Source organism: Canis lupus, chromosome 4, assembly GCF_003254725.2.
Source record: "Canis lupus dingo isolate Sandy chromosome 4, ASM325472v2, whole genome shotgun sequence".
NCBI classification, from domain to species: domain Eukaryota; kingdom Metazoa; phylum Chordata; class Mammalia; order Carnivora; family Canidae; genus Canis; species Canis lupus.
This window is the reverse complement of record NC_064246.1, coordinates 60,189,556-60,201,946: the sequence shown is the minus strand read 5'-3', so window position 1 is coordinate 60,201,946 and position 12,391 is coordinate 60,189,556. Positions and strand designations below refer to the sequence as shown.

Sequence of the window (12,391 nt, the reverse complement as noted above, 5' to 3'; positions counted from 1 at the left end):
AAGTAATGGTATTTCTGGATCATTTACCTTGAAATACTTTACTTCATTTTTTTACTTTTCTTCTTTCATGAACTTGACCTCTATTCTTGCAACGAGAGGTTATGATCACTCCTAAGTCTCTGCCCACATAAGGAGATTTATGGTTTCACATCTCAATGATGCCTTACTTGGCATATGTGGCCTGGTGATGTATTGAAGGTACTTGGCTAACTACCTCCACCCTTTCTGCTTTTTCTCCCACTTAGGATTATGATAATGTCTTATAGCAGTTTGTAAAGAAGAAAGTCCTTCTGGATGGTGATCTCTTTGTTTCTTTCTACAGTTCCTTATCAACAGAATCCTTACAATCCCCGAGGCAGCTCCAATGTCATCCAGTGCTACCGATGTGGAGACACCTGCAAAGGGGAAGTGGTTCGTGTCCACAACAACCACTTCCACATCAGATGCTTCACCTGTCAAGGTAGGAGGCCTGGACTCCCAACTCCTTTATCAGATTGCAGGCCCTGGTTTCACCCCCAGGATGTACCACAGGGGTAGGCAAAAAAAAAAAAAAAAAAAAATCACAGGCAGTTGAGATACCTCTACAGGCCTAAAGAAACTGTCCTTGAACCTGTTATGAGAATTCTCCCTTAGGCAGTATGAAGTGAAGAGGGAGGGAAGAGTCAGGACTTGGGGGGAGAGAGGGAACCTGGTGACCTCAGAGTGGTAGTACTGACTCAGAAGGAAAAAAAGCAATCCTGCAAGCTTAACTTACACATCTAGAAAGACTCCTATCTTGTGCCTCTAAATCAACTTGAGAGTGAATGAAAGAGCAAGCTGTCCTGGCTAAAATTCAGCACAGCTCTGAGCACACCTATTCTATGGCAGTGTGGCAGTCGTCAAAGGTTAAGCTTAATAAGGGAGGAGGTACATTAGGACTTCACTAAGGACTGTAATTTGGAAACAGACAGATGTTGGGTTACCTCTGACCTCTTAAAAACTACAAGTTCCTAAAGAAGCAGGATAACTAGCAGCAGGAAGAAAGAGGCCCTCAGCTGAGAGCCTGGAGAGCCCTCTGGCCCAAGCCAGGCAACACTGTCCTCCCCAGGAGTGGATGCCTCTCCAGCGGCCATTTCTTGAACTCCTGGCCCAGGCTTTCTGTTCCACTGTGCAGCCATTCTGAGGTTGGATTGTTTGACCACAAACCAGTACCTTCCACCTATTGGTTCTAGATTCGTTCTCATGAAGTTTGATGAATACTTCATGTTTCCTTTACCCCATGGCTGCCATCCACATACTTGCAGATCTCCCCAAAAGATTACATTGCAGGTCCTTACCTTGGGCCTCATCTGAAATGATTCCAACTTGTATCATCTTAGAGTCTTCTACCTTGATCCATTCTGGTTTGTCGCTATCATCCTTAAAGCATAGTGCCCAGAACAGACCACAGTTCTCAAGGTCTGCCAAATACAGCAAAGGCACCATTTCTGTTCATATGATTGATGTTGAATTGACCTCCTGAGGAGTCACTTCACAGGATTAACGTATGTTGAATTTAAGGTCAATTGAAACCTCAGATCTTTTCATTTTAGTAACTGCTTCCAACCTCAGTCTCATATGTCTAAGACTGACTTTCCCTGCCATTGAGAAAAATTCTGGATTTCTTTCTCAGGATCTCACTAGACTCTGCACTGAGCAAATAAATTACATATTCATATTCCCTACATTTTTTTATGGAAGCATATATGGGATATCTTTTAATTGATGTGATTTAATTTCTATATTGAGAATTGGCAAACCCCTTTAGTGTAAGCTGACCTGCAAAAGTGTCTTGGCGAGTGAACATTTTTCTGTCCCTAGATATTGAGGCAGGGCAAAGGGTAAAAGCAATAAAATTGTTCTAAGAAGGTTTGAGCTAGATCTGTGCAATTGTGTTCTTAAGAAAGTACATTAATTACCCTTTGTTTACACAAAAATGTAATACTTTAAAATAATTTTTTATTTAGCTCATGATCCTCTGGGTTGGCAGTTCTACTAGTCTGGCGGGCTCTCTTTGTCTCCTTTCACCTCATCATGATGATATTGATGGGTCAGCTGGCAATGGTTGGCAGGCTGTTGAGCTGAGTGCCTGCATATGGCTTCTCATCCTCTAGCAGCCTGGCTTGGATTCATTTGCATGGAGGTCTCAGAGTTCCAAGTACAGCAAGAGAAAAAGCTTCAAAAAGCAAGCCTCAGCTTATGTCATACTCACCAATGTCCCATTGGCCAAAACAAGTCAAGTGGCTGACCCAGATTCAAGATCATGGAGAAATAAACTTTGCCTTTGGTGGGAGGATTTGCAGATTTCAAGGGTGTGAAAGCAGAGAAGGAAAAATCTGGTTATTTTGACAATTAACCACAGGGAGGTTGTAGAATATGTTTTCATAGAGATTTTAAAGGGAAAAAATAGATTTAATTTTCTGACTCTTTTCAATGTCGATTTGCTTAGAGGTGAAACAAATGAGAGAATTTTTGTTTCCAACAGGAGCCAGTCATAGGGACTAGTTAGCCTAAATAGCCTGATTTGAAACAGTTAATATCTCTGTGAATTTTTCTTACAATTCTTTTACCATACACTACTGGGCTGACATGAAATGAAAGTATCTGCAGAGGTGAAAAGCAAAAATAAAAGCAGAAATCCTTGTGTGACTACCAGTGCCAGATTTAATTCTGATAGTTTATTCCAAGCCTTGAAGACCTTGAGATTTTGCCTTAATGGCTGTATAGATCATGGAGACATAGGAAGTAGAGGCTAGAGCTTGATCTAAGTAGGAATCTAATAGGAGACCTCTGAGTAAAGCTGAGATTTTGCCCTACTAAAATCTTTCAGTGTTTGGATGGATGAGAAATAAACTGGAGGAGACAGCAATGAAACTTGTTTGTAAGTTGGGTAACTTTGGCACTGGGTAGAGGAAAATAATACTTGTATCAAAATGTCTACCTATAATCCACCCTTTACATGGATTCATATTCTATATTATTGAATATATTTGGCATAAATTTTTAAAAAGTGAAAGAGAATTTAAAAGAAAGTCATCCCACATTTGGCAAATGGCAGAAACAAGTAATATTCCTCTTTGGAAGGACTCAGCTTTACTCAGCATTACTCCTCAAAGAATTCACACAGGTAACTTTATTAGCAAAATGAGTAACTCACAGTCTAACTCACAGTCAAAAACACACAAATCATAATGGAGGAAGAGTCAACAGAAACAATGAAGAGAAGAATCAGAACTTCAAAGATTTCATAAAAAATTGGTATTTTCTGACGTTATAAAATGACTGCATACAATACATTTAAATAGGTAAGAAGAGCCATAAAAAATGAGCAAGAAACAACACATTATAACAAATAGCACAGCAGATTTAAAAAAGAAACAAAACTTTAGAAATAAAAATACATAATATTTGAAATTTAAAAGTCAGCATATGGATTATATAGCAGATTAGATGTTCCTGAAGAGATAATTAATGGACTGTAGGATTTAGACAAGAAAAAGGCCTATGCATATGGTCCAGGAATATAAGAAGGTGGTAAAAATAAAAGTTTATACGTGGAGAAAATATTGGAAAGGTTTGACATATATTCAATCAGAGTTCTAGAGATATGTAATAGAATACACGAGTGGGAAGACAATATTTGGAGATATGACAGCTGTGAATTTTCTAGAACTGTTCAAAGACACAAATCCTTAGATCCAGAAACTTAATAAATGCCAGTAGAAAAAATATAAAAGAAATCCATCTATATACATCATCAGAATGAAATTGCAGATCACAAAGACAAAAGACAATCTTAAAAACAGCCAGAGAGAAAAAATAGACCATCTGCTTATGAATGCTAAATAGACTGACAACTGATATGTTAGTCGCAACAAGGAAGCCAGAGACCAGTGGAATAATACCTGTATGTACTGAAAGTAAGTTTAGGATTATGTGTTCAGCAAAAATATCTTTCAAGAACAGAGACGAACCTATAGCTAACATCGTACTTAATGGTGAAAGACTGCCTGCCTGCTGTAAAATCAAAAGTAACAAAAAGATGTTTGCTCTCACTACCTCCACTCAGCATTGTACTGCAGGTTCATATTGGGTTGGTTATGCATGAAAATGAAATAAAAGACATCTAGATTGAAAAAGAAAAAATAAGCTTATTTCTATATGCACATGACATGATCTTATTATAGCAAATCCTAAGGAATGCACTAAAAAACTATTAGAAATAACAAATAAGTTCATCAGGGTTTCAGGGTAAAAGACCAATATACGAAAATTAATTAAGGGTGGCCTTACACAAAAATGAGCTCAAAATAAGTAAAAAACCTACATGTAAGAACTAAAACTATGAAACTTTCAGGAGAAAATATGAGTAAGTCTTTGTGACCTTGAGTTAGGCAAAGACTTCTTAGCTATGACACCCAAAGCACAAACAACAGAAGAAAAATAGGTGGGGGCACCTGGATGGCTCTGTAGGCTCAGGTCATGATCTCAGGGTCCTGGGATGGAGCCCCACGTCAGGCTCTCTGTTCAGTGGGCAGTCTCCTTCTACCTCTTCTCTGCCCCTCTCTTTCTCTTGCTCTCTCTTTCTCTTTCTCTTTCTCTCTCTGTCTCGCTCTTTCTCTTTCTCTTTCTCTCTCTGTCTCAAATAAATAAAGTCTTTTAAAAAGAAGAAGAAAAATAGATGAATTAGATGTCATCCAAATTAAACACTTCTCTGTGCTTCAAAATATACCATCAAGAACGTAAAATGTCAACCCCACTGAATGGTAGAGGAAATTTGCGAATCGTACGTCTAGTAAAGAACTCGTATCTAAACTATATAAGGGATTCTTACAACTTACTAAGAAAAAGACAAATAATCCAATTTCAAAATGGGCAAAGGATCTGAATAGAGGTTTCTCCAAAGAAGTTCTACAAATGTCAGATAAACACATGGAAAAATGCTCAATATCATTAGCCATCTGAGAATGCACATCAGACCACAAGGAGACACATATCACACCCACGAGATCAGCCATATTCAAAAAGACAGAGAATACAAGCATTGGCAAGAGCGTGGAGAAAACAGAAGGAACCCTCATCCATTGCTGGTGGGAATGCGAAATGCATAGCTGCTGTGGAAAACAGGCTTGCAGTTCCTCTAGGAGTTCAATGTAGAGTTACCATATGACCTAACGATTTCAAATTCATTAGATGCATGCTTAAGAGAAGCAAAAACATATGCCCACACAAAAACTTATGTATGAATGTTCTATTCATAAAGTTAAAAATTGGAAACAATTCAAATATCCATCAACCAATAAACAGATAAATAAAGTGTGGTGGAATATTATGGAGCCATACGTTCAGTGGATGGACCTTGAAAACATAAATGGCCCATAAGCATATAAAAAGATTCTCAATTTCATTAATAATCAGGTAACTGAAAATTAAAATCACAATAAGATGAGGCACCTGCGTGACTTAGTTGGTTGAGCATCTCACTCTTGATTTTGGCTCAGGTCATGGTCTCCGGGTGGTGAGATGAAGCCCCAAGTTGGGTTTGCACTGGATGTGGAGCCTGCTTAAGATTCTTTCTCTCCCTTCCTCTTTGTCAGTACCCCACCCTTCCCGCCCTGCTCTCTAAAAAGCAAGAAAAGAGTGTTTTTTAAAAAATTAAGTTAATTAAATAAAATCATAATAAGATGACGTTTGGTAGCTTACCATGTTGACTACATATATTATCAGCCTTCAGTGATGACATAGGTCAGTGGAAACTGCTGGTGCAAATGTAAATGGGAAAAACTATTTGGAAAACAGCAAGGCTTCACCTCATATCACAGATATGAGAATGTTCAAAGCAGCATTTCCGTAAAAAAAAAAAAAAAACTGCAAGCTTCTCAAATGTCCTTCAACACTGGAGTAGATCGATTGTGATACAAACAATGGAACACAGCACAGCAGTAAAAATGAAAAATACAGTTATATACATCGATATGGACAAATCTCAAAAACATAATCCTGAGAGTATGAAACAAGCACAGAAGAATAAGTCCAGTGGGGTTCCATCAACATAAAGTTCAAAAAAGGCAAAACTGAACAATGCATTACTTGTGGATACATCAGAGGTGGTCAAAGTAGAAAGAAAAGCAAGAGAATGACAAACACACATTTAGGGCCAGCGTGGGGAGGGGATGCTTTGGGGAGATGCAAACAGCTTCCCAGACATTGGGGATGTTCTAGTTCATAAACTTGGGAGTGGATACCTGGGAGTGTATTTTATTCTTCTTCTTTAAACTGTACGTGTATATTTACTACATTTTCTGTATGTCTACTATATTTCGTAATTTTAATGTTTAAATGTTAAATAGATCATGCTCAGGGGCCCTTCTAACTAACCGTTTAGTTTTGAAATTCTGTAAAACTCCATCTCATTGGAAAAGTTGAAAATCAACAGGATCATATATATATGATAGACTCATGGACTCACAGATCTGGGTATGTTCTCAGTTACCACATAGCCCCTTCATTTCACAGATGAGGTAGCTGAGCTCAGGAGAGGTGGGGTAACTTTTTCAAAGCCTTTTCCAGCATCTGAGTGGTGGAATAGAAACCTGGACAAAGGTCCAGTGACCCACAGAATAGTCTGTTTTCCCCTGAAACACAGACTATGTGCAAGGTCTCCTTCTGGACATCATATTAACAGTGAACATTCATTCCTGATTTTCTCAAAGCAGTTCTAATGCTTCATATCCTGTCCCACTGTCAAACCAAATGATCTGCTTTTTTTTTTTTCATCAATAGACTTTTTTTTTTTTTAATTCACAGAATAACGCCTGTCCTGGTTGTGTTAATTCCACATCAATTTCATACTGTAGACCCTCTCCAAGGCCTTTTCTGTTGTTTGAATGCCGGGCTCTGCTCAGCCTCAAATACATCTGTCATGCTGTCCAACTTGCCTTCTATCCCTGTGTTCCCCACTGTATTTCCAGGAACCCCCCTGAGATTCTTATCAACCTTTATATCCTTTCTACCAAAAACTTCCTCCTTCAGCTCCTTGGTGGGAGGAATGGAGGAACCAATTGTTCCAAGTTTTCTTATGGCCTCCTGGTTTTGTCCACTGGGAGAGGTGGCTTTGGGGGTGGAGTTGGAAAGGAAAACAAAGGAGAGAGAAGAAGGAAAAAAACAGGAGCTGTCTCCAATGAGGTCGTAGGCCATGACCTAACTAATTCCACAGCCATGAAGTCAATTGATCTGCCACCTGCACAGCCCAGGACGGCCTGTACTCTGTCCTTGCTGGCTCTTGAGGCATTGTTTGACGTGATGACTTTTCGTGAACCCTGGTAGAAGATGAACCCTCCCCCATCAACCACCAATACCTCCACCAATATGCCCTGCCTCTCTGCAGGCAGGGTGATCTCCAGGGGCAGCCAGCCCAACCTCGTACTGAGTTTAGAGTGTTTAGGCACCTGATCAGTCCCAAAAGAAGCTCTGCTTCTCCTAGACTCATGATGTCAGACTCACAGTGTCAGAAGAAAAGCTCACGTCACTTTTTAATCCACCTTCTTCATTTTACATACATGTAAACAGACACCAAGTTCATTGTCACCCAGAGAGTTAGTGACAGTGACAAATCCAGACCCCAGGTGGCCCACCTCCCAGACTACTATATCTCCCACTGGCTTGCACTATCCCCCTAATGCTGTGACATCTGGGGCTGCCCTCCTCCTCACTCATCCTGGCCCTATAAGGCTGCCTCTGGCCTGCAGGGTGAACAAACATTTGGGAAATATTTCTGCCATGAGCCTGGAAGTCCCTCCTATCTTTAACCTGGCTGCTTTTGCAATACAACTTTCCCTATGAAAAGGAGGTAGTATTTAGTAGGGTAGCATCACCCAGTCTAGGCCAGGTCTCCACAATTACAGGCTTGGAATTCCATCTCACTGGTTTGTTCACCATTGATCATGCTTGAGAAAGCTGATTCATGCTAACCAAGTCCTTGGGAAACCAAGGTATAAAATCAGAGTGCCCGTTTATTAATGTAAACGAGTTATAATTCTCCATTGCCCTGACCAATTGCTTCTCTCCCAAAGGTCTATGTAGAAAGAGAAATGATCAGTCACTTCGTGAATGCAGACTCAGAACAAGGAGGCTGGTCATAGGGTTGGAATGGGCTCCCCAGTGGCCTTCCTTTGATTGCTGGCCAGCCCCGTCTTGGCTGCCCACCCTTGCTTTAGCCAGATCAATACATTCAGCAGTACTGGTGACCCTGAGAGCCATTCACCCTCTTGGAGGGAACTTTTCTGCTGTTCCCATTAGTTGTTGATTTTGTAACTTAACCCTCAGAGGGAAGTCTCATTTCCCACGTTTCTAAGTTCTTTGGGGGAAGAGAGTCGCACATGATTCAGTTGTTCAAGCACCTATAATTACATCCACCTACTCTTCTATTACAACATCTTCATATTGTCCACAAGGATATCTCATGATTCCTATGACATCATGTTGCCTGCCAATTCAAAAACTATCAATGCAATTGGTCATTTTTGCAACTGGCTGATAGGACATCATTGTAACCTTCTCTCTTCTTTTGTATATGTTGGAGAGTTTCAAAATAATTTTTGGAGGCTTTGTAAAAACTGAGAGAAAAACCGTCCATGGCTTCTCAATATCCCACAAAGCCTAAACTTCTTAAGCTGGACTTAGGCCCTCCTAAGGGCCAACTGATCTGTCAATATTTTTCTGTATTACTGCCCTCCACTCCCTCAAAACATCACCCCTATTCCAGTCCCACCTCCACACAAATATCCCTTGCAACTTCCTGCTTGTGTTCTTTAGCTCATTCTGCCTTCAGAGTCCAACTTAAGTGCCACCTCCTCTGAGAAGCCCCCCTGAACCCTCCGCTACTGACATTGCTCCCTTTTCCTCCCCACTCACAGCACTTGCTGCCTGCAACAGCCCGTGGCCTATTGCGCATGATGTATGTTCTATAAGGTCATCTCTTGGCATATATTGTTAGCTCTTCACAGTTCAGAGATCGTGTTTTATCATTCTTGCCTGGGAACAGACCAACTCTTGATTTCTATGATGTGAGCAGATTATAAACTTCAAATCATCCATCCCATTGCCATCCTAAATTGTATTTACCCAGCACGGAATCATGCACATAGAAAGTGCCGAGGGAAATTTTAACTGAATGATTCTTATCAGGTTCATAATACCACCAGTAGGGCCTTCTGTGAGCCACATGGCCCTAAACTTTCAACCAGGTATTGAGAGGATTGTATTGACCAACATCAGTGGTCTCATGAGAATCAGCCTGGGAGTGTGCTAAAATGCAAATACCTGAGTCCTAACCCTGGGGGAGTCTGATTCAGGCCCAGGCATCTGCATCCCAAGGTGCCCGGTGGTGACTCCAATGCAAGTGGTCTTCAGGATACACTTTAAGGAGCACTCGCCCCCATGAGGTCTGATGGCCGCCATTTTCAGGCCACTCCTGACCAAGTCAGACACCAGCCTTGTCCCCAGTGAGAACCTCCTGCTTGCTTGCAGACCTTCCCTGGACTCAGCCTGCTCTGTTTCTCTCCTTGCCCACCCCCCCCCCCAAAGTGTGTGGCTGTGGCCTGGCCCAGTCGGGCTTCTTCTTCAAGAACCAGGAGTACATCTGCACTCAGGACTACCAGCAGCTCTATGGCACCCGCTGTGACAGCTGCAGGGACTTCATCACCGGCGAGGTCATCTCTGCGCTGGGCCGCACCTACCACCCGAAGTGCTTCGTATGCAGCTTGTGCAGGTGGGCAGGCTGGGCAGGTAACCAGTGGAGGCCAGGTCCCTCTGCCTGAACCCCCTGGCAGCTGTGGGGCTCATGGGGCTGTATGCTGGACACTTGGATTTCTAGGATCTCAGGGGTGGAGTGATCTGACAGGCCAGTGGTTTTCAAACCGTTTAGCAGCTAAATCCTGCCTGTCAGATATGATCTAATGTAAAACACTAGTTTGTTTGTCTATCAAGACAGAATGAGGACCAGAGCCCCCACCTTCAGCTTCCCATTTCCCATCAGAAGTCCTCAAAAGAGCCACTGAGTACTCAGCCCATTTTGGAAACCAGGCATCTGGACCAGCTGCCACCCCCTCAGCCACATGTGGCACAGAGATATCTGTTTGTAGGCTTTCTCCATGACCCTGACAAGTGATCCCTCCAACACACACTGTAAGCCTCAGCTTCTTCATCTGTAAGATGGGCATCAAAACCATCCCAACATTATTGGGGTTTTCATGAAGATAAATGAGATAGTACTTGCAGAGACTTTAGCTCAGTGACTGGGATATAATTGTGTTTGCTTTTGTTATTCTCCTCATTATCATATGATAACCATCTAGCCTCTCAGGTAACGTGGTAGGTGATGGAAATCTCACCCATCCCTCCCCCTCATGTCCTGCAGCCCGGTTCCTTAATAACTTAGCAGATGTACGTGAAGGGTCCACTGTATGTCAAGCACCCCATTAAGAAGATGCAAAAAATAAAGGAGACCTCAGCCTTGCCCACAAACACATTAAAATTCAATGGACTGCTCTGATTAAGTCATATGTTGAAAACATGGTTTGGAATAAATATATGCCTTTTTTAATTAGGAAAGGGATTTATAGATTAATTATTCTCCCCATAAAATAACTACCTGTTAGTTACTAGTTTGGGTTTCCACTGAGGCTAATGACAGAGTGTATAAGAAAATAAAATCCCCCGGTGGAAGTCACTTATTCATCCATCTCTTAAAACCTTGGCCCGGGGTCCCAGAATCCCAGACCCACTGGAGGTTAGCACAGACAGGTTGAAATGGTTTAAAGTGAAGTTTCTGTCAAGCCTCATACAGATGCAGTGCCTCCCCAAGGTCATGCTCTGTCCTTTACCACAGATCAATGTCCCAGTCAAGATGTCCTTTATGACAGGTCAGTACTCATGCGCAAGAGCAGCTGAACAATGGGCTCCCCAGTGCCAGGGATTCTCTGTACAGTTTATATTTGCGTAGGGAGGTAGAACATGTGCAAGTCTGAGACTTCTGAACTCTGGAACCCAAACTACACAAGGGCAGAACAGAGGAGGCGGTGATTTGTGGACTTCTAAATGTCCTGCACAGTGAAAGGAAGAAATGTTGGTGAATTTAGGAGTTGAATGAGTTCTTCTTGATATAGGGGGATAGGTGAGGTTGGGATGGCAAAAGCCCTTCCAGGAAGAAGGGGTAGCCCTAGGAGGAAGTATTGACCTATTCATTTACAGCTGAGAATTGCAAGCTTCACTAAGTGCTATGATTTGCCCAGTGTTTAAAATCGTATAAATGCCCCCCCCCCGGTGGGGGGCAGTTCCAGTCCTGGCCCCAAATGAGTGGTTTAGTCACTATGAACGGCACTTGAATTTACCTGGTATAATAGAAGGTATGTTGTGTGGGGGACCAATGAGCTTTGGGCGTATCTGCGCATCTGCCATCAGCTCACCAGTAGACCTGGAAGCCCTCTAGAGAAGAGGTGTTGAATTGCTCTTTTATCTCCCTTGTAGGAAGCCTTTCCCCATTGGAGACAAGGTGACCTTCAGCGGGAAGGAATGCGTGTGTCAGACATGCTCCCAGTCCATGACCAGCAGTAAGCCCATCAAGATCCGCGGACCAAGCCGTGAGTCCTCCCCCTGGGCACCTCCCTGTCTGCAGGCCATGCCTCCTAGGGCTCCCCGTCCCCACTCCGTCATCCGCTCCTGCAGGCCCGGAGGGAAGTGGGGGAGGTTTCCACCCTGGAGGACTCCTGAAGCCTGACCCACTTGGCATACAGCCCAGACTCACAAGCTTCCTTAAGCAGAAATGCAGGGAAAGCAGGCTGCTGATTATAGACCATGACAGCCTGTACCATGTTTGGCCACTTGGGTGGGGCTCTTCTGGGATGAGCTGGCTCCTGATCTTATCTCCCCTCTGGATCCATGTTCCCCAGGGCTCCCTAACAGGGCTGATGAAGCCACCAGTGGTTCTCAGTTTTTACAAATTCCACTAAAAAGTATACACGGACACATCTTAAAAAGGAGAAATATGGGGGGATCCCTGGGTGGCGCAGCGGTTTAGCGCCTGCCTTTGGCCCAGGGCGCGATCCTGGAGACCCGGGATCGAATCCCACGTCAGGCTTCCGGTGCATGGAGCCTGCTTCTCCCTCTGCCTATGTCTCTGCCTCTCTCTCTCTCTTTCTCTCTCTCTCTCTCTCTCTCTCTGTGTGTGTGTGACTATCATAAATAAATAAAAATTTTAAAATTTTTTTTAAAAAATTAAAAAATTAAAAAAGGAGAAATATGGGAGCAAGCCACAAGGGTTGTGGTAATGTCTCAGAGAGTGTCCTGGGGAACACTGCCTCAGCTTCACTGCATA

General features: G+C 42.6%; 1 protein-coding gene across 8 annotated transcripts in view; it reads left to right on the top strand.

Moving 5' to 3' along the window:
* The window catches only part of ABLIM3 (actin binding LIM protein family member 3), a 109,646-nt gene that overhangs the window by 37,039 nt on the left and 60,216 nt on the right, over window positions 1-12,391 (top strand). For all 8 annotated transcript variants that reach the window (XR_007410330.1, XR_007410329.1, XR_007410328.1 and 5 more), the window contains exons 3-5: window positions 323-460; window positions 9,604-9,787; window positions 11,545-11,657. Coding sequence is in view for 1 of the 8 variants with exons in the window: in XM_025435343.3 (XP_025291128.1) it covers window positions 323-460; window positions 9,604-9,787; window positions 11,545-11,657 (435 nt within the window). In the remaining 7 variants the exon portion in view is untranslated. The remainder of the gene's footprint in view (window positions 1-322; window positions 461-9,603; window positions 9,788-11,544; window positions 11,658-12,391) is intronic.